General features: G+C 39.0%; 1 protein-coding gene across 1 annotated transcript in view; it reads right to left on the bottom strand.

Annotated features, from left to right (window-relative positions):
* The window catches only part of LMNTD2 (lamin tail domain containing 2), a 56251-nt gene that overhangs the window by 16879 nt on the left and 12082 nt on the right, over positions 1–27290 (bottom strand). Inside the window, exons 3-7 of the mRNA XM_039331236.1 lie at positions 23340–23525; positions 10662–10743; positions 10059–10220; positions 1700–1798; positions 809–927 (exon numbers count right to left, since the gene is read on the bottom strand). Of these exons, the coding sequence (XP_039187170.1) occupies positions 809–927; positions 1700–1798; positions 10059–10220; positions 10662–10743; positions 23340–23525 (648 nt within the window). The remainder of the gene's footprint in view (positions 1–808; positions 928–1699; positions 1799–10058; positions 10221–10661; positions 10744–23339; positions 23526–27290) is intronic.

Genomic DNA, 27290 nt, shown 5'->3' on the forward strand with positions numbered 1-27290 from the left:
GTAGATTTTATCCCAATAACAGATCTGGGGAAATTATCTCACTTGAATGAAGATTTTGTGACCCTTTTAACATAGATCTTTCCCCATGTCTCTTTCTGTCTGATTTGATTGGGCATGGCTGGTAGGCTCTGGATTCCTTCAATTAAACAATGCCTTCTATTGGGATCAGGGAAGTGCTTTTTCTCTGTCATAGCACCTGCCTTTGGGAATGAGGTTCCCTCTGATATCTGGATGGTCCCCAACTACTGGAGTTCAAAGAGCCTTAAGACCTGGCACTTCGCCCAAGCATTTGGCAAGGGTAAGTGACCAACCATGCTAAAACAACAACAGAGGCAGAAAGTCTTAAATATGAAATGAAAAGCTTTAACAACCCCATAGTGATCAGTGCACTATCCTATCCAGCTCAACAGTCATGGTCTTTGAGCTGGACAAGGTAGGCAGGCAGATAGAAGGCCAAGTTTCTTTATGACATAAAGTTCCCACAAACTACCATGTCGAACTGTGTGACTAAGGCTTATCCAACATACTACTCTACTTATGAGTAAACATTTCCACCTGCCTTTTACGTACAACCTTGTAAATTATAATATTGCAAGTGACATGTGTGCTTATATACACAGCCGGAAAATAAGTCTTGGTTTCCCTGTGGCAAAGCACAGAAGTTCAATATGAGAAGGCCATTTAAATGATTCCCCACTTCTGTTGGGTGTGTTCTTAAGCAAACACTCTGATACAACTTCCTTCCGGGCTTAATTCCACAATTATATCTCTGATTCCTTATTTCTGAAAGCTTGTGAGTTTCGGTTACCTCTCCGGTGACCCCCCTTCTGAAGTGCCACCAATGGGTAAGTTTAAGGCATCAGAAACAGAAGCTAATCTGCTGATAAATTCTTCTTTTTCTTCAGTGCTAATGAAATCATTTTGAATCTGAAACAAAAAAAAAGGATAATGGCATGTTAGAATAATGATAAACAATAGGTATGCACATATGTGTCAATATGTTTGTGTTAATATCACAGTGTATTTCACACACACACACACACACACACACACACACACAGAGAGAGAGAGAGAGAGAGAGAGAGAGAGAGAGAGGGAGAGGGAGAGAGAGAGAGAGAGATTCAGTGTTAACAGAGGAAAATGAAGAATAATAAATGGTAGAAGAGAATATAATAGGTATTCACTAAATAGGAACAGAACAGACCTCCTGGTAGAATTATCACATTTTCACAGTCTATGCTGTAACTGAACAACAGACTACAGGAAAATGTCCAGAATATATTTTAATAGCTTTTGTATCTAAAACAACCCCAGCAACAAAAATTTCCATGGAGAAACATCACTCTGATTTAAAGAATCTCGCTCAGAATGCTAACATTTGACAAATGATGATTAGAGACAAGCCACGGCACATATTTCATAGATATGTAAACAGAGTTGGGCCAATCTTTTCCTTAGATTAGAAGATGCAACTTACTTCTCTGACCAGTTCAAACTCAGGGGTCTTCAAACTTGGCCCTTTTATGACTTGTGGACTTCAACTCCCAGAAATCCTCAGCCAGCGTACCTGGCTGAGGAATTCTGGGAGTTGAAGACCACAAGTCAAAAAAGGGCCAAGTTTGAAGACCCCTGCTCAAACTTCTTATTTCTTCAAGTCTCACTCAATTTATTACCCCACCCAACTGAAGAAGTCACTGACCGTAGGAAAGGCATCCATAAAGCTGGTGTGTTTTGGAATTCTCCTAAGTGTTACTTGATTTGTGTCTGATGAGGCCTTCTTTCCTACCTCTGACCATAGCTGTGTAAGAAAGGAAATACTGGTTGCAATTGATGCTTGTTACCGATCCCCAGAACTGGGGGGGAAAAAGGATGGCTTGCCATTTTTGTTTCATTTTTAAAGAGAAATGAAGAAAAGCTTAGGGCCTTATTATCTAAAAGCCGTTAAATCTGCTAGGAAGGATAAGCTTTTTGAAGGATGTCTTACAGGTAATTGGAACAAGCAACTCCAACTCTAAACGATGCTGTTGTAAAGTAAGCAATTACAAAACCACACTGACTTAATGATAGCAGTTGCAGCATCCCAGTTGCCATCTTTAGGCAAATTCTACACAGTCACAGCACCCCATGGTCCCCTGATCACCATTTGCAACCTCCTGCTAGCTTCCCCATCGACTTTACTTGCAGGAAGCTGGCAGTGAAGTTTGCAAATGATGATCAGTGACACAGGACATTGCAACAGCCACAATTACAAGGACCCATCAGTGCCATCGTAACTTCAAGCGGCCACTGAATGAGTAGTTGCTCAATGAGGACTACCTGTAGTTTCATTCTTATACCTGGTTTTCAAATTAAGAGAATGTCTTCTCTACATTTTAGCAAAGATGTTAGAATACATGTCTTCATATTTTATTCTTAATTTACTCTTAGTATTTTTAGTAGGGTTTGATTCTTTTAAAGACGGCTTTACTGACTATTTTGACATTTTGTGCTAACTTCCGGCAGCAGGCAGCCTAGAAAACAAATAAAAAAAGAATCCAGCCTCTTATTTCCCATAGGCTGAACTACATTATTTTAATTAAGACATAGATGCACATTATTAAGGGCAAAGTTTATTCACATGCTGGGTAGGGGAGACTCTGATTCATTAAGTTTCCCCTAGCCCTATGAGGCAAGGCCAAACTCCTTTCAACTCTCCTTGGTATTGCAATTGCAGTGGCCTCCGTGATACTTATGTACTAATAAATCAGCATGTAGGTATCCTAGAATAAAAACACTTCTTGTTGAAACGCTTATTACTCTTTTAATAAATATATTATAGATCACATTAATTTCTGATGTGCTGTCAGCAGAAAGTAATTGTTTTGTACAGCTTTTTCCAAACCAAGTACAATTTGTGTACAGCAATAGGACTATACGAGTAATTTGATACACATGAAAGCAATTCTTTTATTTCTGCTTCATTTCACATTTATTAATTAGTTAAACTTATAACAATATCTTGAATACAAAAAGGATAGGTGGATCAACAAAACCAACGGTAACACAATCATGTCGTCCACACCCAAAGTAGTCCAGCTCCAGTGTGTTCCAACTGATAATTTGCAATGAATATTTTTAAGCATTTAAATTTTTTTCTTTTGGGCAGAGCGGGTAATTTAATATTGTAATGAAAGAAAAAAAAGAAAAATGTTTAGATAGCGTCCTCTTTTTCATTCTTTTCCCATGCTTTCCTTCTCTAGATGTATTCTGAACTTACTTAATTTTTTTTTTCCTCTTCAACTCTTTGTCCAGTTCTTGGAGACTGCCTGGACAAGTCTCTGCAGTTTTCTTGGCAAGATTTTTCAGAAGTGATTTGCCATTGCCTCCTTCCTAAGGCTAAGAGAGAATGACTGGCCCAACATCATACAGCTGACTTTGTACCTAAGGCAGGAGTAGAACTCATGGCCTTCCAGTTTCTAACTAGATACCTTAACCACTAAACCACACTGGTTCTCACTTAACCTTTAACTATTATTAATTTTAAAATTCAATTTTTATACAATTAATGATTATTATGGATGTTGTAAGATCCCCAAATTCAATAGTTATGAATCAAACTTTATAGCCAAAGTTATGGTTTCCTCACTACCAATATCAGTGAATGCTAAATCATCAGAAAGACTCAACAAAGAAAAATTGAAGCCTCTGAATTGTAATGAAGAGCACTACAGAACACTAGATGAAGCACAACCATATTTCAATGTGAAGGTTACCATTTTATAACTAGATAAAACAAGATTAGGCAAATGCACAGAGAATAGATCCAACTAGTTGAATTGTTTGGGAGAAAAGTGGAAAAGCAATAGAAATAGCAGTTAGATTTGTATACTGCTTCACAGTGTTTTACAGCCCTCTCTAAGTGGTTCACAGAGTTCAGCACATTGACCCCAACAATCTGAGTCCTCATTTTACCCACATCGGAAGGAGGGAAGGCTGAGTCAACCTTGAGCTGGTGAGAATCGAACTGCTGGCAGCGGGCAGAATTAGCCTGCAATACTGCATTCTAACCATTATGCCACCACAGCTCTAAGAGGATGCTTATTTCTCAGAAACATCTCTTGAGTTGGTTGTGGTGCGAAATGGAAGCCTGCATGAGTTCGGGGATGCAGCTGTTCAGTGGCTTCTGCCTCTTTGTGCCCTCCTTCCTTTCTTCCTTTCCAGAAAGAGAAAAAAAAAATAAAAAATAAAAATAAACCACCAACATTTGTACCACAAACCCATAAACAAATTTAATTATTAGTATTTATACTTTTAAGTTTTACTTAACCTTTGTCTCAACTCATAACAATATCTTAAATTCAAATCTTAGTTATTTGTAAACATTCAAACTTTTAGCCAATCAGTGACCTGATGGTTAATTTTCCCTTAATATTTTAATTTAACATTTAATATTTATTTTTTCCAGATTTTTAATTAAATACAATTCCTTTATCAAAATTCCTCATACATTCTAATATTTAAAATACACACCTTGTATATAAATTCTACCATCTATCTTACCAACCTAATAAGACAGTATAATATTCTTATTTCAATATATTTCTAGATTTTATATGACCAAAATTTTCTTTATCTCAAATCGTTACAATATCATGTTCAAAATACATATTCTATCTATTTAGATATATTCTATTTTAGATCTCATGTATAGATCAAAACCCCAATCTTTTTCAATCTTATTCTAGCTTTTTTTCTCTGCCAGGTCATTTTTCGTATCTTTGCCTTTAAATCATCAAAAAAATCTCCTTGTATTGTTGTGGCTATTGTTTGATGTTGATAAGAGCATCTAGTTGATGTTTTCTTAAGAGGACTAGTTGATTTAGCTGGTCCTCTCTTTGTTTTTCCAGTTCGATGCAGTTGCCCCGAAGTATTTATCTTCTCTTTCATCTGTTTTTCTTTTTTATCTTCAAATTCCTTCTGGTTTATAAGAAAAGTCCTTTCCTTGTTCTCTATTATCAGTTTCTTTTTTGTGTTTTTTCCATTGTCTGTATTTGTTGAGTATCTAAGTCTTCTGTCATAGCATTTGGTTGTTTCACTTTATAGAATTCTGTATAGATAATTCTTTGGTTGAAGTCATAGTTTGAGTTTGCATATCCAGACTTATACGTAGAGTTTGGATCATTGCTTTTAACATACAAAGAATTTGTTCTTGTACTTTCTCTGTAGAAGAAATCCATTCCTGTTCTTCTTCCATTGTAGTATATTAAACTCAAAAAAAGAGAAACTTACAGTCATAAAGTCCACCAAATGAGGAGATGAGCTGAGTTTTTTGCAGATGGTGTTTCAAGGTTGCTTTATATCTTATCTATTTTCAAAGCAGTCAACAAGTCTCTTGAAGAATAGCAGGTTACGTCTCAGAGTTAGTTGGATCTTAGTGAATTGCTCCAGTGGTTTTGTAACTGGATTCATTTCCTTTGGGGGCTTGTTTAAACAGAACAAAATTACTTGGCTATGAACATTTGTAATGATGCACGGTACAGATCATATGAGAGCATCTATGGATGGGGTGTGTGTGTGTGTGCATGCAAATGCTATGTAGTCTAGAATCTTCAGAGTTGTTCACTTTATACTAGAAAGGGAGAAGGAAAGGATCCAACTTTTGACAAGCAATGTGTGTCCTCTAGTGGTCATAGGATGCAACTGCAACCTGGCCTTTAGTGTTGATGGATGGAACTTTAATCCAGCTGCTTGATTATTAATCAGTGCGGAAACCAAAGAAAATTCAGCAATATTAATAGCCAGCCAGAGAATGATTGAACAAAAGGCTGGAGGGGGAGAGAAATAAATAAGAATTCACTTAAAGAAATAGAGGCAATAAAGAACACAAAGATTTAAACAAGGTGAATTTAGTACAGGGAGGCTCGGCTGACGTCCACAATTAAGCCCCAAATTTCCATTGCTAAGCAAGGCAGTTGTACAATTGTGACCCTAGGACACTGCCACTGTCAAAAATACCTGCCACTTTCCAAACGCCCAAATTTTGATGATGTGACCATGCGGATGTTGCAACAAGTGGTGTGAAAAACAGTCATATGTAACTTTTTTCAATGTTGTTGTAGTGGTGGGATTGACCTGGTTCGCACCACTTTGGCAGAACCAGTAGCTAATTTCTTGTTGCCCAGGCCCAGAATGGACTTCCGGAAGAGGCATCCACACAGAGAACCAGTTGTTCACATATTTGAATCCCACCACTGTGCTGTTGTAACTTCAAATGGTCCCTAAACGAATGATTGTAAGTCGAGGACTGCCTGTCGTAGAAACACACTTGCTTCTCAAGTGAACAAAGATGCGCTAGCATGAGAAAAGCCAAGCAGAATCTGTCACATGCCACCCAACTGGATATACGTGATGTTACCCTACGTGCAGTCAGGTGATCGGTCAGTCCTTCCACTCTGAGGCAAACTGCTCTGGCTGGCCAAGCTGTTCCTCACCAGCAAGTGTCTTCCCTGGTCTTGGAGTCTGAGAACTTTTTGACCTGCTGAGATCTCTGGTCTGCAAAGCAAATCAGCCTCTGCTATGCTGACTAGTTTACATAAGGTGTTCACTCATGGTTTGTTTTAACCAGGGTGTGCTGAATAAACTACGATGGGTGGATTCATAGATTGCACTACATCAGGAACTGGCATCCTTTTAGTATACTAGAGCTGTATTTTATCACTTCAGAGGTGGGGAGATTGGGGCGCCGGGGGGGGGGGAGGAAACTTTAGTGGCATAATGAGTAGATGCTCTGCCCAAAACAAACAAAATAGCTTTTTTTTAAAAAAACTTTTGTAGACTTTTGTAGACCTCAAAATGCAGGCACTCCAGAAATGACAAATGAAAAAATCAAGGTTCAAACACATATGAGAAAAAAAAAATCAAAGCTGTTTTTTTTTTCATTCAAGGAAATGCAACCTGTTAAAGGTTGAAAAAGAGGTGCCTCTTTGTTGAAAGGACAATAATGCATGAGTAAATATAATTAATTAAAGAACAGCTTGAATTTTGGGACTGTGACCCAATTTTCTTGAAAAGCCATCTAATACGGTGGAAGGAAGCAGTAGAGAGTTTTGTTTTCTGCTTCACTATGAAACCTGATCTGTAACTGCTGGTCAGCTGCTATTCAGGTTGATCCAGGTCTCAGAGCAGAGATCAGCTTGGAGATCTGGCAGCCAACAAAAAATGGGATTGGGCAAGAATCCACACAAAGGACCAGTGAGATAGAAAAAGCTGAAATGCATCAACAGGAGTTACTGATATAAGGAGAAAGGGGAATATTTGGGAAAATAGTTTGAAACAGGGTTCCTATAGCAAAGGAATGGTCTCTTTTTTGATCCAAAATGGTACCAGAAATAACAGAAAGATGGCAGAACTGCCATTTAATGAAGAAAAGCTCAGAAGAATGGAGAACATCCTATTTATAATGAATCATCTAGGAGATGTGGGTGAAATTGTTCCTGATTGCCCAAATTGTGCTGCTGACACAACTTTTTAGTCTGCCTCTTGGGACATGCATCTTTGCTTGACTTGACCTTTTTTGAGATTTGGATTTAAGTATATGCAGGCTTCACTGGGGAGCTAGAGAGTCATGGAAAGGTGAACAGTCAGTGATTACTCCTTCAGTGGTGCCCCTAAAAGGTGGATACTTTTTTCAGTGTAATACTTCATTACAAGTATTTTTACTGAATTGTAAAAATAACCCACCCCTAAATTACCAGCCATCTCTCCAAGAAAATTAGGATTAGTAAAGCATTTCTCTACTGCTCTCTCTGTTCAGTTCATTTAAATCAGTAATTCTGATTAACCCTGAAAAGCTGTGCTCCTTTCTACGGTACTTCAAAGCTCCACATCGCAGTTGCTCATTTTGTTAGTCATCACAAAAGGTAATTTTTGAATTCCTCTGCTATTTTTCAAGAAGATTTCCTTTTCCAACACTTCCTCTGTTCTTCAACTGGTGTTAACTGGTGTTAAATGTGCACAAAATGAACGTCTCCTGTGTGTCTTTAATTGAAAACAATCAAGATTCTGCATTCAATGGATGCTTGCTCTGTCAAAAACTGTAAAATATACAGTACTTATTTCCTTCATAATGTCGGCAGTTGTCTCTTTAGAACTCCTTCTTCTGGCCACCTAGATCTTTTAGAAATAGGCTCAAAATAGCAGCATCATTGTTTCACCACTCTTGGCCTTCCTTAAACCTTGGAGAACCTTCCTATAAAAGGGATTAAATCTTCCTCCGTTTTCTCTTTCCCCTTTCTTCTGCAGTTTCATTTTCTTTCTGTCTGTCTATCAATCTAGCAACAGGGGGCAATCGTGTGTCTCCAAGCCTTCTCCTTCCCTATGAATCCTTCTTCACTTTCCCTCGAATAGAATAGAATAGAATAGAATAGAATAGAATAGAATAGAATAGAATAATAACTTTATTGTCACTTTGAATGTACACTAATTGGCACACATTAAAATGAAACAGCCAGCTTTCTTTAGCAATCCTTACTCCAGCTGCTTGTGGAAAAAGAAGCAGTAGCAGGAAAGATCTGCTTACTAGCATCCGAGCAGAAGACTGCGTTGGTTCTTCTCCAATCACTCCCCAAATGCTTGGACTAGGCTGGGCAGGAAGAAGACTTGGGCAGAAGCAGCAGCATTGGACTCTCCTCTAGTCTTTACTAGTGATTTCTTGGAGACTCAGCTGGACCTGGAATTTCCCCTCTTTCTCTGCAAGATTTTTCAGTTCTGGTAATGCCTTAATAGGACTGATGTATTGATTGGCGAAGTGGCTTAATCTCTAATTAAACTTTCATGAAGAGGAGGAGGAGGAGGAGGAGGAGGAGTTATGCTTTTTCCAAATATTTATTTCCCTATTTCAGGGGTAGGCAACCTTGGCTCTTTTATGACTCGTGGACTTCAACTCCCAGAATTCCTGAGCTGGCTCAGGAATTCTGGGAGTTGAAGTCCACGAGTCATAAAAGAGCCAAGGTTGCCTACCCCTGCCCTGTTTGATAGGAAGAAGCCCTAGTTGCCTAATTAAGAAGCTGGTAAATGCTGCTATTAAGCTGATAGTGTATTTTTCTTGGGAAAATAAATTTGAGGAGGGAATAACTTACGTATCTTCACTGACACCATATTTTTCCAGTTTAATATCAGTAGATTTTTTAGCAGTGTGGAATTGTGATGGGGTTTGTTCTATTTATTTTCTTTTTTGTTGTATCATTTTCATATTTCTGCCAGGACTGAAACTAGGAATTACAATAAAATACAGTATATCAAGTTATTCATCTCTGCCCCAGAGCTCTGCTTCATCAAGGTCATCACTAGTTAGTCTTTTGCCACAATCTTTTTTTTCCCCCTTTCCTCCCAGCCTTCTTCAACAGTAAAAGGTAAGAGCCCTTCAGGTTGCATATAATGATTGGTGATTCATCTGCACACAGATTACAGAAATGGTTTGCCATTGCCCTTTTGGGGGTAAGTTTTTGGCTTTCTAGTCTAGCCTACATCCCCGGGGCTCTCCCACCTAAATGCTAACCAGGCCTGACACTGCTTAGCTGTCACATGCAGATAGGGTGAGACAGTTATTGCCACTGCTGGATATTTATACATTTCTCCAACAGGAATTTACACCATTTATCTGAAGGCCAATCTGGTTTCTCCTACTCCTCTGAGTACTGAGTAGTTCTCAAAGAGCTTTTTGATTTTCCTTCCTTACTGCACAAATGAATCACACCAAGTCTGTCTACCTATCTCTGTCTATCTACTGATCTATCAATCATCCTTTTAAAAAAATATTTAAAAAATTAAAATTATTGCAAGTTCAGGCTGGACAGGGAGCCACAGGTATTACGAAGAAGATCCTAGATAGATTTCATAAGCAGTTAGTACTCTACAAGATATTTCAATCAGTTTGAAAGCTATTTCGCCTCCAAGCAAAATCAGAAACTGATAAAAGAAACCAATCATAATTAAAACATTATTTAATTATTAAAAAAATAAAATTGAAATAGAGAATGCATACAGACATTATTTGTTAGGTAAAGCCTTTTAGCTCCTACCTCAAAGCTCTCACGTGCTAATATTTTCTCTTCAGCCAGAGAAATGTCGAACTCAGAATCAATTTCATCATCTAATTTTACTCCCAGAGTCTTTATTTTCTGATGCAATTTCTTGATGTGCAATTTCAAGTCTGTGAGTTTATTTTTCAGATCTTCCATCTCCTTTTTCCAAAAGACATACAAAAGCAAATGAGAACATGTGGACGTTGATCAACATGTCAAAACCAAAACATTACGCAACACTGTAGTAATCATAGTTGAGGGAGCCATTTTAGTGTGATGGTTAAGATTAAGGTAGAAACCAGGAGACTATGAATTCTAGTTCCACGTTCAGTTTGAAAAATGGCTGTGTGACTTTGGGCCAGTCATACTCTCCCAGCCCACAATGTCAGACACAGGTGATAAGCTGTTGCATCCAATGGATTAACATTTAATTGATCCAAACAAAGCAGATCCTGGACTGATAGGAAAATGCTAGGAAGAAAAAAAAGGGTAGTGTATACTGAACTTGGATCAAGGAAACCTGTATTCAAATTCCCACTCAAAGTACAGCTATATCCGTGGTATCCGTCTTCAGGCAAATATTGCTGGATGCTCATTTACCTGTGCATAATCCTCCTTAACAGCATTCAGGTCGGCATTCAATCGATCTACTTCTTTTTGAAGGGCTTCTTCACTAGGGCTCCTAAAAATAACATTTTTTTATATAACTATTCTGGAATAAAAAACAATGTTTTTGCTTAACATAAAATTGGTAATTTCGTTTGTTCTTTGGGGTGTACTTAGTAATTCAGATACTAAAATTTTCTGGTATTTTCCAAATATTTTCCAACAATTGCTATTGTCTATGTGGTTCCATACACATCTGAAGGGCACTAAAATAGAGAGAGTGCCATGAAATCATTTTTGACTCTAAGCAACCACATAGTGATCTATTCCTAAGCTGTCCTTGAGTTTTTCCAACATTGCACTCATCATCATTATAACTAAAATAGAGACGATACCTATAAAGAAGATATTCTTCATTAGACATTAGAAATTGAGTAAGCAGCTGGAGAAAGCTGTTCTATCCTATAAATATGATTTTCCCTGGATTCTGAGGGCTAGAAGGACCAAGGTCAGATGCAGAAAGCTGAGACTAAGTGGATCCATTATATTAACAATCCAGAGATGTTTCCTCTGGTGAAGAAATGATTGGTTTTTAATCCATTAGGGCATACATGTCAAACACAAGGCCCAGGGGCCGGATGCGGCCAGCAAAATGGTTTCATGTGGCCTGCGAAGCCATCCTGGAAACAGTGAGGGAATGGCCCCCACTGTTTTGGCCCTGGCCCAGGCCGGCTGGGAGCCAATGTACAATTTTGTGGTGGCCATCTATGCTGAAACACATTCAGTCTTAGTTCCACAAGGCCGCCTGGAAACAGCGAGAAACCAGCCCCTGCCGCGTCGGCCCCACCCCCTGGGTGCATGCTGGGGAGGTGTCACCTTTTGTGAGGAATGAAGAAATGCACCATTGCCTGGAAGTGGCCAGCAAATGGCCCTCGCTCTGGAGGAGGGGTTTCGGCAGGCAACCGGGAGCTCTTCTCACAGTGCCAAGAGGCTGAGCCGGGCAGCACAAATCCAAAAAGAAATGCAAGGCCGCCCAGCTCCCAGCCTGCCTGGTTTCAGCAGGCGGTGGGGCGCTCTCCTCACAGTGCCAAGAGCTGAGCCAGGTGGTGCGAATCTGATGAGAAGTGCAATGCTGCCTAGCCCCCAGCCTGCCTAGTTTCACCAGGCAACAAGGTGCAAAGCTGGCGAACTTCACACTGCCCGGTTCAGCCTCTTGGCACTTTGAGGAAAGCGCCCCACTGCCTGCCAAAACCGGGCAGGTTGGGGGCTGGGCAGCATGGCGCAGGTAATGTTGACTATCATGCTGCTCACGGCATCCCCTCCCCCAGAGCCCACCAAGCCAGATATGTGAAGTAGGTGAGGGCCATGTGCTGGCCACTTCCAGGCGATGATGCATTTCTTCATTCCTCACAAAGGGTGACACCTCCCCAGCTGCTTTTCTTGTCTGTTTTTCTCCCTCTCTCATCTCAAATATTTTCCCACCACTCTGTACTTAGGAAGGAAGAAAGGAAAGAAGGAGAGGGAGAATCTGAGGAAAGTCCTGCCTTAGTCCTGCCCTACTGCCCTTTCACCATCTCCTTGCCCCCTCCTCCTGGCCTATCCTGGGGGTCTCCCATCCTATTGCTAAGGAAGCTTTGGATACAAAGCTGGGTCTCCTCTCATGGAGAGGGAATGGGCCTCCCTCTGAGTTTGCCCTTGTACCCATCATGAGCAACCTAGGTAAGGAGAGTGAGCACAGCAGCAGCAGCAGCAGCAGCCTTGAGGAGGAGGTAAGTGCAGCTGGGCACCCCCTTGGGGAAATAGGGCTGGGCTTGGTGCTGCGGGTGCTCGAGGGCCAGGCTGGGCATTTGACCTCTGCTGTCCAGGGCTCCTGGCAGCCCGCACCACCATCCAGCTCCCCCCCACATAGCCTGAGAGGAACAGTGAGGCTCCTCCAGTGGACCATGCCTTGGCACTTGCCCTGGTCCCACCCCCTTCTGCCAGAGACCCTCAGATCTGTCCCACTCCTGCCCAGGCCCCCACAGGCACCCTTGACGCGAATGATATAGAGCTGGCCATGCCCACCCAGTAGGCCACACCCACTCCATCCACACCCACCCAGTAGGCCACACCCACCCTGGCCACACCCAGCTGGGCCCCCGAGGGCAACCGCAATGCTGATGCAGCCCTCAATGAAATTGAGTTTGACACCCCTGCATTGGGGGGGGGGAAAGAAACATAAGATTTGAATAGTGGACTAATTATGGGCCAATCCATACTTCCTGTCTGCAGAAGGATAGGCCACCTACAGCTTTAGGTAACAGGACTGGATGATTTTTTAATTTTTTTTATTTATATAAATATTTTATACATTTTTAAAATTTATTTTATTTCATGTTTCTAGATCACCTTCCTCCCTCAAGCCTCAGCCTGCCCCAAGACTGTTAAGAAGGCAAACGCCACCAGAGTTTTTTTTTTTTTTGCTCCATATCAACATTTTTCTCTCCCCCTCCCTGGCTTTCTACTGGTACAAGCCTGGTGGGCTTCATTCATCTTACACAAATCCCTTGATTTCAGTTGGCTGGTGTGTACTGTGATAGGCACACCCACTGTCTCCTTTTGACAACTATCTCCTACTATTTATCACGAAAAGCTAGACCTTGAGCTTGTTCCCCACTGGTTCAGTAGAAGAGAAAAGCTGGGCATCTTTCTGTTTATTATTATTATTTTTCATTAGACTCAGCATGGAATGAGGGCCATTTGTTTTGGTGGTCAATGTTGGTTTTTTTTTAGCTGCTTGAAATGAACAAGAGTTCTGCCCAATTTTCTCTTCCATTCCAACGGACAAGAAGAACTGTAATAGGAGACTTCCGGTGGATAGCGTCGATGATGGCGGCTACCTTCTAGCCGTCCTCCTGGGAGAGCGTGAGAACCGCGGAGCGCAACAGATACCAGCTGTCCCACGGCTCGAAATCCCCCTCCCGGGCGAAGGGGGGGGGGAAGAGAATCACCCAAATAGAGGTAGAGCCTCTCAAACCCCCCAGGAATTTTTTTTCTTGGGGGGTGAAAAGAGAACTCCCTCGGAGTTCGGGTTGCCTCCACCTCCCAGCTGTCTTTGTTCCTTTGGGAACAAAGCAAAACGCTGCTATCACCTCCATGCTTAAAGAAACTTGGTGAGTTATTTTTAAAACGGACAGCTGGGTAAAGGATTGAACTTATTGGTTTTTATTTGATTTTTAGTTTAGGTTGATTTTCTTTTTCTCTTTTTTTTTTGTTTGGGTGGAGAGTGAAAGTAAAATGGTGATTTGAAAGTTTTGTTTTTTTTTCCCCGGAAGAAAGTGAGTCAAACGGAACGTTATGGACTATATAGCTTTCTTTTAAACTTTTTTCCTTTTTTTAAAAGCTGGATTTCAGATTTTTTAAACTCTCCTTTGTTTTTTTTATTCTTTTTGAGGATATTTTTTATTGCTTTTCTTTTTTTAAGAAGGAAGAAAGAAGATCTTTTGTTTTTTGTTTTTAAAAAATGGCTTCAAAGAGACAAGTAGCTTCTACAGTCCCAAAGGTGGCTTCTTCTCCTGCGATTCTACCAGCACAACAACCTAAAGCTACACCACCACCTTCTCCTCCTTTGCCAACAATAACGGTACAAGATATGAAAGATATAATGGGAAATGCTGTATCTCAAATTAGAGGGGAAATGAAGGAGGTTTTAGAGCAGAATAAAATCCAAATCAGAGGGGAAATGAAGGAGCTTTTGGAGCAGAACAATACTATTCTGAGGCAAGATATAGTTATGGCATTAACAGGACTTGCTTCTGTGGTTGAGAAGCTAGACTCTAGAGTGGAAGAGGTCGCAGACAAGGTTGACATTCTGGAAGACAAGTTTGAAGGCATGGAAAAAAAGATGGAAATTTCACAAGATGATATTGTTATGTTTCAGTATAGGGAAATGGAATATTCTTTAAGAATTAGGGGGCTGAAAGAGGACATGCAGCAGGACCTGACAGAGATTGTGGTAAATGACCTAGCTGTTATTTTGAATAGAAATAAAGAAGAGATGTTTAGAGAAGTGGAAAAAAATTACAGAATTAACTCCTGGGTCGCAAAACAAAAAAATTTACCAAGAGATGTGGTGATTTACTTTGCAAAGAGATCTCTGCGTAATGAAATCATACAAGCTTTCTATAATAAGAGATTCCAGATTGCTGCTCAAGATGTTATTATTTTAAAGGAGATTCCATCTAAAATTTTAAGAAAGAGAGAAGACTTTGCTTTTTTAGCTAATGAGCTTTAAAAAAGAATGATGCCATTTAGATGGGAGATTCCGATGGGTATTGTCCTGAGCCATGCGGGGACGCATTATAGACTTAACACAGTTACTAAAGCAAAGGAGTTTTACAGTTCGGTCCTGGGAGCAGGCTCACCATCATCTATGATGCAGAAAGGTTTGGATGACAAAGAGGCGGAACAGCAGTCTGAAGGATTAGGTGTGATGGTTGCTGGAAAGCTACAGGCGGAATGGTCGCGACAAACAGAGATCAAAGAGCAAAGAATGACCCGTGCAGCACATAGATGTAAGGAAAAGGAACAACAGAAGAAAGAAGTTAAAGAATCTCTTCAAGAAATTGTTTCACTGCCGGTGGGAGGAGCAAGATCCAAGAGTTCTGCAGCACATTCTTCAATGGCAGATCTTCAAGCAGTCTTCTCCAGGCTTCTGGTTAAGGGAGATGGTAAAGTTCCTGACCTGGAATGCTAATGGCCTTAATTCCCCTCAAAAGAGAAAGAAAATCTTTCATTACCTAAAGCAACACAATAATGATATTATTTGTTTGCAGGAAACACATATTATACTTAAAGATCAAAAATATCTAGTTAATGCTGGTTTGGGATCTCATTTTGTATCTTCTGCTCCTGGGAAAAAAGGAGGAATAGTTATTTATGTTAAGCAAAACCTATCAGCCTGTTTGGTAGAATCTGATCTTCAAGGGAGATATGTTATGATTGAAATTGCCTTATATGGCAAGAAAGTACTTATAGTGGGATTGTACGCACCAAATCAACAACAGGAACAATTTTATAGACTGCTACATCAGAAATTAACTTTGTTGGACTACAGATCTGTTATATTAATGGGAGACTGGAATGGTGTGTTAGATACTCAAAGAGACAAAAAGGGATCTTCTACTTCTTTCAAACAGGCTAAATTACCTAAAGCCTTCTTTGAGTTGAAAGAGGACTGGGAGCTGAGAGATTATTGGCATGAACGCAATCAGGAGGAGAGAGATTTCACCTTCTTTTCAGATAGACACCAATCTTTTTCAAGAATTGACTTCTTCTTGATTACAACTGATTTATTTTTCAGGGTAAAGAACGTTAAAATTTTTCCTAGGACATTGACGGATCATAGTCCAGTTTGGATGGAGTTGGTCGACGAAAAAGAGGAGAGGAGATCGTGGAGGATGAATGAAAACTTATTCAGACAAGAAAAGAATGTCCAAAAATTAAAGGAGCATTTAAAGGATTATTTTGTTTTAAATATGCATAAGGGAACTTCAATGTCTATGGTATGGGATGCAGGTAAAGCCTTTATGCGAGGGATTTTGATACAAATGAATAATGCTCATAGACAGAAGCAGATTCAGAAACGTAAGGAATTGGAATATGAGATTAAATTAAAAGAAAAAACTTTGATTTTAAATCCTACAGATGAGAAGGTTAAAGAATCTATAAATTTGCTTAAATCACAATTTAATATGCTGATGGCTGATCAAACTGCAACTAATCTATTGTATATGAAACAAAATACATTTTGTAATGCTAACAAACCAGGGAGATGGTTGGCATATCAATTGAGAAAGAAACAGAGACAGAGAATTATAGATAAAATAAATTATAATGGTAAATTGGTATATCAGAAGGAGTTGATTAAGAAATCTTTTTTAGATTATTATCAAAAATTATACAAGAGTACTAAAGTACAGGTTTTAGATATAGATAACTACTTAAATGAAGCCAACTTCCCTAAATTAACAGAAGATCAGAAACAAGAAATTAATGGTTTGATTACTAATGAGGAAATTGAGATGGTGATTAAAGAATTAAAATTAGGTAAAGCACCGGGTACGGATGGCCTGACATCTATTTATTATAAAACTTTGACACAAGAGATGGTTCAACCTTTAAGAGAACTTTTTAATAATATATTACAGGGTTCAGAGATTCCCCCGTCATGGGGTAGAGCCTTTATATCTTTAATTCCAAAAGAAGATCAAGACCTTACTTTACCAAAGAATTATAGACCTATATCTCTTTTAAATGTAGATTATAAGATTTTTGCGAAAATTTTAGCCAATAGGCTCATGAGGGTTTTGCATCATGTCATACACACAGACCAAACAGGTTTTATAACTGGAAGGTATATGAAGAATAATGTTAGACAAATCATTAATTTATTAGAATATTTAGATAAAAATAATCAAGTTTCCGCAGGATTGATATTTTTAGATGCTGAAAAAGCTTTTGATCAATTGAATTGGCAATTTATGTTAAGATTAATTGAGAAAATGAATTTTGGAGGAAAAATTCTACAAGCTCTTGGTGTTATTTATCAAAAACAAACGGCACAACTTATAGTTAATGGGGGTTTGTCAGAGGTTTTTACAATAGAAAAAGGGACTAGACAGGGATGTCCATTGTCACCACTGCTGTTTGTTTTAACTTTGGAAATATTGCTGATTAAAATCCGAGAATCACAGCAAATAAAAGGAATAGAAGTCAATAAAAAAGAATATAAATTAAGAGCTTTTGCAGATGACTTGGTTGTTACCCTATCACAACCTATTCATTCTGTAGTAGAGTTATTACAATTGATACATCAATATGGACGGGTTTCGGGTTTTAAAATTAACAATAATAAGACTAAAATATTACCTAAAAATATGACCAATCTTGATAAGCAGACTTTGGTTAATTTGACAGATTTTGAGGTTGTTGATAAGGTAATATATTTGGGGGTTACTTTATCTGTCTCTAATGCAAAATTGTATAAAAATAATTATGAAAAGCTGTGGGTCAAGATACAAAGAGATTTGAAAAATTGGGAGAAGTTGCAATTATCTCTTCTGGGAAGAATTGCGGTGATTAAAATGAATGTTCTGCCAAAGTTTCTTTTTCTATTTCAAATGATACCTATCGTAAAGAACAAGGTTAATTTAAATGAATGGCAGAAAGGTATTAACAAATTTATTTGGGCAGGGAAAAAGCCAAGAGTAAAATTTAAAATTATGCAAGATACTCGTGAGAAAGGTGGACTCAAGGTACCGAACTTGAAATTGTATTATGATGCTGTGGTCTTAACATTAATTAGTGATTGGGTTAATTTAACAAATGCAGAAATACTCCTCTTGGAGGGTTGGGATTTACTTTTTGGATGGCATGCCTATTTAATTTTTAATAAAAAGGTTGATAGGGTTTTTAAATCTCATATTATAAGGATTTCTTTACTTCGGGTTTGGAGGAAATATTATAGAACTGATTCTAAAATTCCATTATGGGCCATGCCATGGCATGCGATAGAGGGGATAAGGAGAGGAGTTAAGATGGATAGTGTTTCTTATGCACAATTACTTAGATGGGATGGTAAAAATTGGCAGTTAAAATCTATGGAGGATTTAGCACAAGAAAATATTATATATTCATGGTTTCAGTATAGACAAATTGTGGATAGGTGGAAGGTAGATTGCAATGTGGGTTTGCTTAGAGAAGATGAGAATTTTTTTAAACAAGTAAAAGATCAAAGACGAACTCATATTAAGAGAATTTATGGGGTGTTAATAGAATTGGATTCAGAAGCAGAATTAGTTAAAGAATGTATGATTAAATGGGCACAAAATTTTGGTGAACCAGTTTTATTAGATACTTGGGAAACTATTTGGGTGAGAAATGTTAAATTTACACAAGCCCAGAATTTAAGGGAGAACTTTTATAAAATGTTTTACAGATGGCACCTTGATCCACAAAAAATGTCTCATATGTATCCTGACTTACAGCCTAAATGTTGGAGATGTGGATGTTTGGATGCTACTTATTATCATATTTGGTGGTCGTGTAAAAATATAAAAGCCTTTTGGATTAAGATATGGTGGAACATTCAAAGAATTTTTAGAAGGAGGGTAAAATTTACCCCACAATTGTTTTTGTTAGGTATCGTTATTGATTGTGATATTAAGGAGACTACACTGATGTTAAATTTAATTACAGCCGCAAGGTTGTTAGTAGGCAATGTTGGAAGAAGGAATCTTTGCCTACTTTGCAAGAGTGGTTTCTTAAAGTTTCCTATTTGGCGGAAATGGCAAAGATTTCGGCTTTTTTGAAGGATCAATCGCAAGAGAAGTATGTTGTGGTATGGAAAAAATGGATAGATTTTATGCAATATAAGTTAGATATAAAAAAATATTTAGTTTTTTAACAATTTATATTTAAAATGGAATATTTTGGTTTTTTTTTCTTTCTTTTTTTTGTTCTTCTTTTTTCCCTTTTTTCATTCTTTTCTTTTTTAAATATTTATCTTTTGTATTTATGTTTCTTTTATATATATACTATTGTTAATCATTTTATAATTTTTCTAATTAATGTATTTAGATTTTTAACTAATGTTAGATATATTTATGGTTTATATTTTTTTTTAAGATTTTTTGATGAAATTCTAATTAAGCCTATATCCAGCTCTGGGAAGGTCGGGGGAGGGTTGGGGAGGTTGGGGGGAAGATTGTTTTTTTTTTTTTTTGTAAAATTGTCAAAATTTAATAAAAATTATCTTTGAAAAGAAGAACTGTAATAGGCTGTGTGTTTATCACCAGTAAGTAGTTAGGGGACCTGCCCACAGAAGGGAAAGCAATCTGTTGCTTTCCTGCTGTTGATGGGAGAGGAAAAGCAGCAAGAGAATCCATCAATCAAAGTCTGTATTAACTGTAGTTTAAGCAAAAGGCTTTGCCTTCACTGCGGCCAAAATGGAGACAGGATTAAGCAAGCTTCATTGTCACCTGTTTATGTAGAGGAGGCAGGGAGATGAAGGCTACAGTGTGGAAAAGCTCTTTCTTATCTATATCCACATGTCTTTGAGGTTTGTAGTTGGCCGTTCCTGTTTTTCTGCTCTAGTTACAGCTCTGCTAATATCTTTAATAAAACTACTTCATCCAAGAATTTCCATAGACATACTTCATCAAAGGGCTACATCCTTAAATTATTTCCTCATAGCCTCCTTGGGTGAAGCCCAACATTCTCAGGGACCATACATATGATAATGTACTGGTACTTGTGAACCGGTTGGGGGGATGGGAAACCACAAGAGTTTGTGTAATCCATGCAGAGTTACTCTTCCATTATTTTTTTTAAAAAAAAAAAACTGTGGGAGAGTAGAGAACTGACAATGGCAAAGTCAGTGCCATAGCCCATATCACCCAGGATTAAATAGAATTCCCCAAAGCTCCTGATTTATATCACTGAAATAGGTGCAAACATTGAGCTGAACCCCATCTTTGATCCAGCAAAGGGGTCCTTCTGGTCCTTTTGGATCTGGCACAGTTTTTTTTATAGGTTAAATATGGTGGAAACTATCCTCGTTGTTTTTCTCTGCAGCCCCTGAAAAGCATGCCATGCAATTATGGGACCCCCTAAAGCAGGGTTTCTCCATCTCAGCAACTTTAAGATGGCTGGGGAATTCTGGGAGCCTGAAAGTAAAGATATTTTGTTTAAAAAGGACAAAACTGTAGTTATCACCATTAAATCAATGAAGGCACTACAGTATATGCTTCAGAAACAAATTGTAAGATTCAGTGGGGCTTACTGCTAGAATAATGCCACTTCAAACTTCATTGAGGTTAATTCAAAATCTCCAGATGAGCATAATAATAAATAATCCTTTATAAATAATAAAGGATTCTCTCCAGCTGACAGGGCCAGACTTCTTTGCTTGAATTACATACAATGCGAAGAAGTTCTCATTTTTAAAGGAAAATAAATACCGGTATATTAGCGAAAGAAACAGAATGCACATTAAACCCACTGTTTTGCTATGGAGAACCTAGCCAACAGAGATGGACTGCTGTGTTTAGTTGTTACATATAAGCTGGCAATCATTTTCTAAGGCTCAATGGATGATGACAGCAGATGCAATACTATTAGCCAGGACCACAAGGCTGCTCCAAATTGTACTCCTAGAAATTGTGTAGCATTTTTTTAAAATGAACGTACACTAACAATATCTCAGTTTTTCCTCTTCTGTTTTGTACAGAACGTTTCTCTTCACCCTCATATTTTCTGCCTTCTATCATGAAGGTTTCTTCAAGATTATGTCTAGGCTCAGAACAGATTTTGATACAACACAAATGTTGGGGAAAATAAATACAGTGCACAGGTATACCCCATGTATATTTGTATTTCCTCTTCAATTGCAGCTCCATCTTATCTGAAAAAGAATTCCACATCTCACAAAAGTTTTCTACTGTGGAAGATGTGTAATTCTTCTAACGGATAACATCTATTTTGTGTATTCTTTTCAAAGAAAGAAAAAACAGAGCTCTTTAGTCAACTGGTTTCTTATACTGTTAACAATGACAACTCTCCTCTTTAACCACGTACTGGTGTACAACAGTCAGTGTCCATGGTAACTACATCCATTAATCATACTTGCTTGATGGCCGACATGATCAGCTAGTATCCACTTGAGATGTCATTCATATACTTTTATTTAGAATGGTGAAGGCTCTGAATAATAATTATATGCTAAACAGATACTTGTGACCCATAAAGGTGAGGAAAAAAATTAAAATTGAATACTGATGAGCATGTCACATTAGTAAAAAGCAATGCTTTGTGAGAACCCCAGAAGCTTTGTTCAAGTACTGATTATGGCTTGCTTCTTTGTGACATCAGCTCTGCAAGATTAATGTCATCTGTTGCAGGATTTTTTCCAAAACGCTATAGCCCCAACGCTGCATAAAACCTTACTTAACTGCCAGATCTAAAATGTACAACTTAGAACCAAGTCTTAAGTGGCATTTGAGAAAGGCAAGCAGATTAATCATACTAGAAGGCCAAGCCAGAATATTTTACAAAATCCTTTTCCAGAATCAATTTATTAGGCAATAGATAAAAAATTATTACACATTCGCTATACGAAAATTAGAAATCTTCTCTTACAGTGTGCTTTCTATTGTTGCATGCATCACAATTTTTCAATTTGCCTAAACATCACTCAAATATATTGTGGGATGGATGGATACACACACACACACACACACACACACACACACACACACACACACACGAATGAAATGGCATTTTCCCTGCAAATAGCATCCTCATTGCTCTTGTAAACAATCATATGAAATGACAACCATACAGAAAGCTAAAGTTTCCTGTAACAGAAACATAACAGTGTTTATCACTCATTGTTATCAGTGGCTCAAACATTTATCAAAATCCTAACAAATGGGATATACTCGTCTGAGCTGGACAAACTTTCTACATCCAATTATTCCCGCTGAGTAGGAGTAATTAAGAATTTCAAGGAAGGATTTTTCTCCAGCAGTCATTCTTCTGATTTACCTTGTGTAGCTATCTCCAAACATGTCCATATATTCAATTCCCCAGACTGCATGTCTCTAATATCAGTTGTTAGGACCAGCTGTGAAGAGGTTACTGTGCCTATGGAAATTCCCCCCCCCCAAGATATCTAGGTCAGCGGTCCCCAACCCCCGGTCCTTGGACCAGTACCGGGCCGTGGCATGCCAGCAACTGGTCTGCACAAACAAGCAAAGTCCCATCCATGGGATGCAGGCAGCACACAAAACCACGCACCCTCTGGTCCACAGAAGAACCTCTCTCCCCAGAACTGTCCCTGGTGCCCAAAAGGTTGGGGACCTCTGATCTAGGTGACTATTATGTGAAATAAAATTAAATGAGACAGGCCAGAGACAAGCTATTTAAGCATTGTTATGCTCCTGGACAACTTCTACAGGGAGAAAGCTCACAAGACACAGAGGCCAGCCCTGCTCCCTCCTGTTGACTTATGGTGCAATACAAACCACCCCACATTTTATGACACAATGTCACTTCCCCTGGGCCAAGCCTTACATCGTCACCACTCTGTAATTCCCACCCCTGTCACTATTGCCCTTGATAATGACAGTGACATGGCGTTCTGGTAATCTATACAAGTAGTCCCCAACTTACAACCATTTATTTAGTGGCCATTTGAAGTTACAATGGCATTGGAAAAAGTTACTTATGACCCTTTTCACACTCATGACAGTATGATGATGCAGCATCCCTGTGGTCATGTGATCAAAATTTGGGCTCTTGGCAACTGGCATTCATTTATGACTATGGCACTGTCCTGGGAGATCGCCATTTGTGACCTTAGCAGGCTCCTGACAACCAAAATCAATGAGGGAAGCCACATGATTCACTTAACTTCTGCAGCAATTCACTTAACAACTGTGGCAAAAAAGGTCATAAAATAGTGCAAAACTCACTTAATAATTGCCTTGCTTAGAGACAGAAAGTTTGGGATCAATTGTGGTCATAAGTCAAGGACTACCTGTAATTGGGCAAGACACGTTTTCATACTTGTCTGTGTTTTGGGCTGGACAAAGTGCAGGTTTTTGGAAAGCCCAACCACCTGGAACTCACTTCTTCCACAGTCCTTTATGTTTTGACTTCACAATTTCCTGTAAAATGTAACTCAGTCGGTCATCTGGAGTCTTTTGGGCAGCACTCTTCAGCCCTTGAATTTCAAGATCCTTCTGATGCAGCAAAAGGACCAGTGAACGATAGTTTTCCAGCAGTTTGGAATCCTGCGGCACAGAACTGGTTTCCCTGTTAAGGAAAGAAAGCCTAGTGGTTATCATGCTATCACCCTCAAGGGGGAACTCTTGGGCTTAGGGAATAGGACAGCTAATCATTTGTCAGAATAAAGATAGACAATAGGGTATTGTTACATCAAGTAGCCTGAAGGGAGAGACATTTTTCCTGCTTTGTAAATCCACAGACAGGTGGGCAGATGCTTTCTCTGAGTAGAAACTAGTGGCAAGGCTAATTCAAAATATCCTGATGCCCCAAGAAGGATTTATTATACTACAAATCCAGGACAAGAGAACACGGTCATCTCCAGCATACTGTAGGTGTGCCATTCTCCACCATCTTTAAACACTTATGACCCATTTTACCAAATGACAGTTCATTCCCTGAAGCCAATGGTCATTTTCCCTGCATCATCTCTAGTCCAGAATGTTTGAGGGTATGGCAAATGCATACTTTTCTGCAATGAAAATTAGGTGGTAGAGAGAATTCTAGCCTGATTTATTTTCAAAATTGAGGGAGGGTTTTTTTTTGGGGGGGGCAGGTCTTTTATACAGAGAGGAGGGAAGGAAAGAAAGATTCAGTTATGCTAGTTTCTCACCTGCTCTCTGAAATCAACCAGCCAAAAAGACGAGTTTATTATTGCTATGAGAACTCAGTTACTGTTCCCTAGCATCAGGTGGAAAGTCCCCAAGGTGGCTTTTAGTGCTGTACTGCCCTGTTTTATCTCTGTGTTGCAGGGAGATGGTCATAAAACAGACAGACTGAGCACCCATCTGGATTTACCTGAAAACAGACAATCCAGGATAATTTTGGTAAGTGATCTGGATGGTTATCATACTGCATTTTCTTCTTCTTTTTTCTATGGGACACTATAGATAAATTTGCTTATCCCGATCCTTTACTAAGATTCAGTTGTTCTTAGGTCATTTTCAATATTGCAGTAATGGACAGAACTGCAATACTTTTTGGAGAGTCAAAAACAAAGGATCGAATCTCCATAATTCAAGTCCCCATAAACTCATTTGGTGACTTTAAGCCACTCACTGGTTCGTTCCGAGGATTAAATGAGAAGTGAGCCAAACCACACTGCCTTGAGCTTTTTTGGAGAAAGAGAGGCAACATAGTAAATCCAAGAAAGAAGTAACTTTATAACTCAATCTCAGTGTCCCCAATGGACCTGGAAACAGCCGCTGACCTCTCAGACTGTTGATTCTGAGGATTTTAAAAAAAAATATTTGATATTTTTTTTAAAAAAAAATATCCCCAACAATTGTTTTCCCAAAATGACCTATCAAACATTTTGAAGCAAAAGTTAAACAAAATTTAACTAAATGCTGCATCTGAAAGTAGCAATAACCTCTAGGCAAAAAAAAAAAAAAAAAAAAAAAAAAAAATGAAAGTAAAGATTCCCTGCCAATCTTTTTGGCAACATCATGGAAATGGCTTGCTGTTGCCTTTTCGTTGGATCTTTTATTCCCAAGCCTAAATAACAGCCTTGGGGTTTCCTATCCTATCTAGCACATTCCTCCTATCCCTGTACTAATCAGGTCTGATCTTGCTTCCTACCCACCCACCCCTTTTAGGATCAGTCTGGTCAGCAGGTACCCTCAGTCCCCTACAAGTACAGTCCAACGGGGACCTTTTTTCCCCTTTCAACTACAAGATCTATACAGGAAGAAGGCTAAAAAGAAGAGTTGGCCTGACTCGGATAACCACCAGCTTTAGGACGCACCCAGCTACCGCAGTCGAACTCCTGAGAGATCGTCTCTGAGGGGACATGCTCTTCAGAAGCCAAAAATCAGGAAGCTGGATATAAACCTGTACTTGGCACAATTCACACAACACACTAATCAACCAGCCTGGCTAGCAAGAGTGCACACATTCTCATATCTATCTGGTGCAGCCACTTAATTGGGCCAAAGATTTGTCTAAGGTCATTTGAATCACAACAGCCCAAAGTAGTTTTAAGTTATTTCAAGTTTAAATGATAGAATTAGCTTCTGATCTTCTTGGGTAGAAAGCAGGCAGGACTGGATAAGTTGGTAGTGTATAATCTCATTAATCAGGCTAGCTGGCTTAGTAATAATAATAATAGTAGTAGTAGTAGTAGTAGTAGTAGTAGCAGCAGCAGCAGCAGCAGTAGTAGTAGTAGAGGTAGAGTTGGAAAGGACCTTTGAGGTCTTCTGTCCAGCCTCCTGCTCAGGCAGGAAACCTTATGCCATTTCAGACAAATGGTTGTCCAGTCTCTTCTTAGTTTATGGGGGGAGGGAAGCTGCACTCCTAATTCCATGTTGGCATGATAAACTCTTATTGTTGGTCATGTCTCCTCCTAACTCATGTGTGTGTGTGTGTTTGTTTATATATCTATATCTTTTCTGTGTATGTTCCTGTACATGCATCAAGACACTTCTTCCTGGCCTCCCATCTGTTGGATTAATTATATCTTGCCTGCTATTCTTAACCCTCTTCAACAGCCTGCTATTTCTCTTTCCTCCCACCAAGGTCGGCTTCTGGGGCTCCAACAAGCAGCAGTTCTACAATTTCTGGGCTCCTCAAGGCTCCACGCTTCCTCTACTTGTCTCCACCTGTCTCCCCATTCCTTCCACATGATTTCATCGATCTCCCATCTGGTGATTTTGTTTTGTCTTGATATATTTTAGTTGCCATGGGGAAAAAGAATAAGCAGGGAAGAGAAGGTATGCAACTTTGGCTGCTGGATCAAAAGAAATAGCGGGAGTGTGTGTGTGTGTGTGTGGGGGGGAGAATTAAAAAGGAAAGAATTAGCCCTTTTCCCTACGACAGGGGTCTTCAAACTTGGCCCTTTTATGACTTGTGGACTTCAACTCCCAGAATTCCTCAGCCAGATACGCTGGCTGAGGAATTCTGGGAGTTGAAGTCGACAAGTCATAAAAGGGCTATGTTTGAAGACCCCTGCCCTAGAACAACCAGATGTAGACTGTGAAAATCTGGGCAGTCTCTAGATGGCAGAAGAGCAATATAGAAAGATTGATCCCTTTGCTGGTAATCTGAAGTTTTGCCAGCCCTATTCTTGTGCAACTCTCCTTCAGAAAAACAAACTTTTTTTTCTCAACTTAGCCCTGAACAAAGGAAAGAAATTAAGCTTATGAGAGCTTCTCAGGCTAGTCAGCTGTTATCCACTTTCAGGGCAGAAAAGTATGCTGAGTGCTCCTCTCCCTTTAAACTACTGCATGGAAGAGCTGCAATTGCAAATGTTCCTTGTCATGTAGTGCCACAAATTCTTCCTTTTGTGCAAAAAAGGCATAACATGTACTTCTTTTTAAATGTGACAAGTAAGATCCTATAACTTTTATACAAAGTAAAAAATAAACACTTACCAGCAATTCAGAGGACTTTTTTTTTACCCACAGGAAAGAATACGTTTCTATAAGGAGATGAGCTAAAACTTATTCCACACACAAAGCAATACAACAATCCATTTATTACAGCCAAAAGCCACACATAAATCAAACATCCAAATAAAACAAAACTAAACAGAACCATCACAAGTGGACATAGCAATACATCACATATCAAAAACAAGCTAGCTTCAGAAAATCTGGATCATACTGCCCTAACAATAAAAATACATTGAGTATAGTCTAAAACCGGATAAAACACGTAATGAAATCATTCATAAAAGATTATTAAAAAGATCTAAAATGATTATGTTTCTGGCGACTCCCCGATGCTGCTGCACAGAATCTAGCCCACCTGCGGCGTGATCTCTGCAGCAAAGCAATACTCTACTTGCATTTGCTC

This window comes from Crotalus tigris, unplaced genomic scaffold, assembly GCF_016545835.1.
Source record: "Crotalus tigris isolate CLP2741 ecotype Arizona unplaced genomic scaffold, ASM1654583v1 scf7180000024436.1354646, whole genome shotgun sequence".
Taxonomy (NCBI): domain Eukaryota; kingdom Metazoa; phylum Chordata; class Lepidosauria; order Squamata; family Viperidae; genus Crotalus; species Crotalus tigris.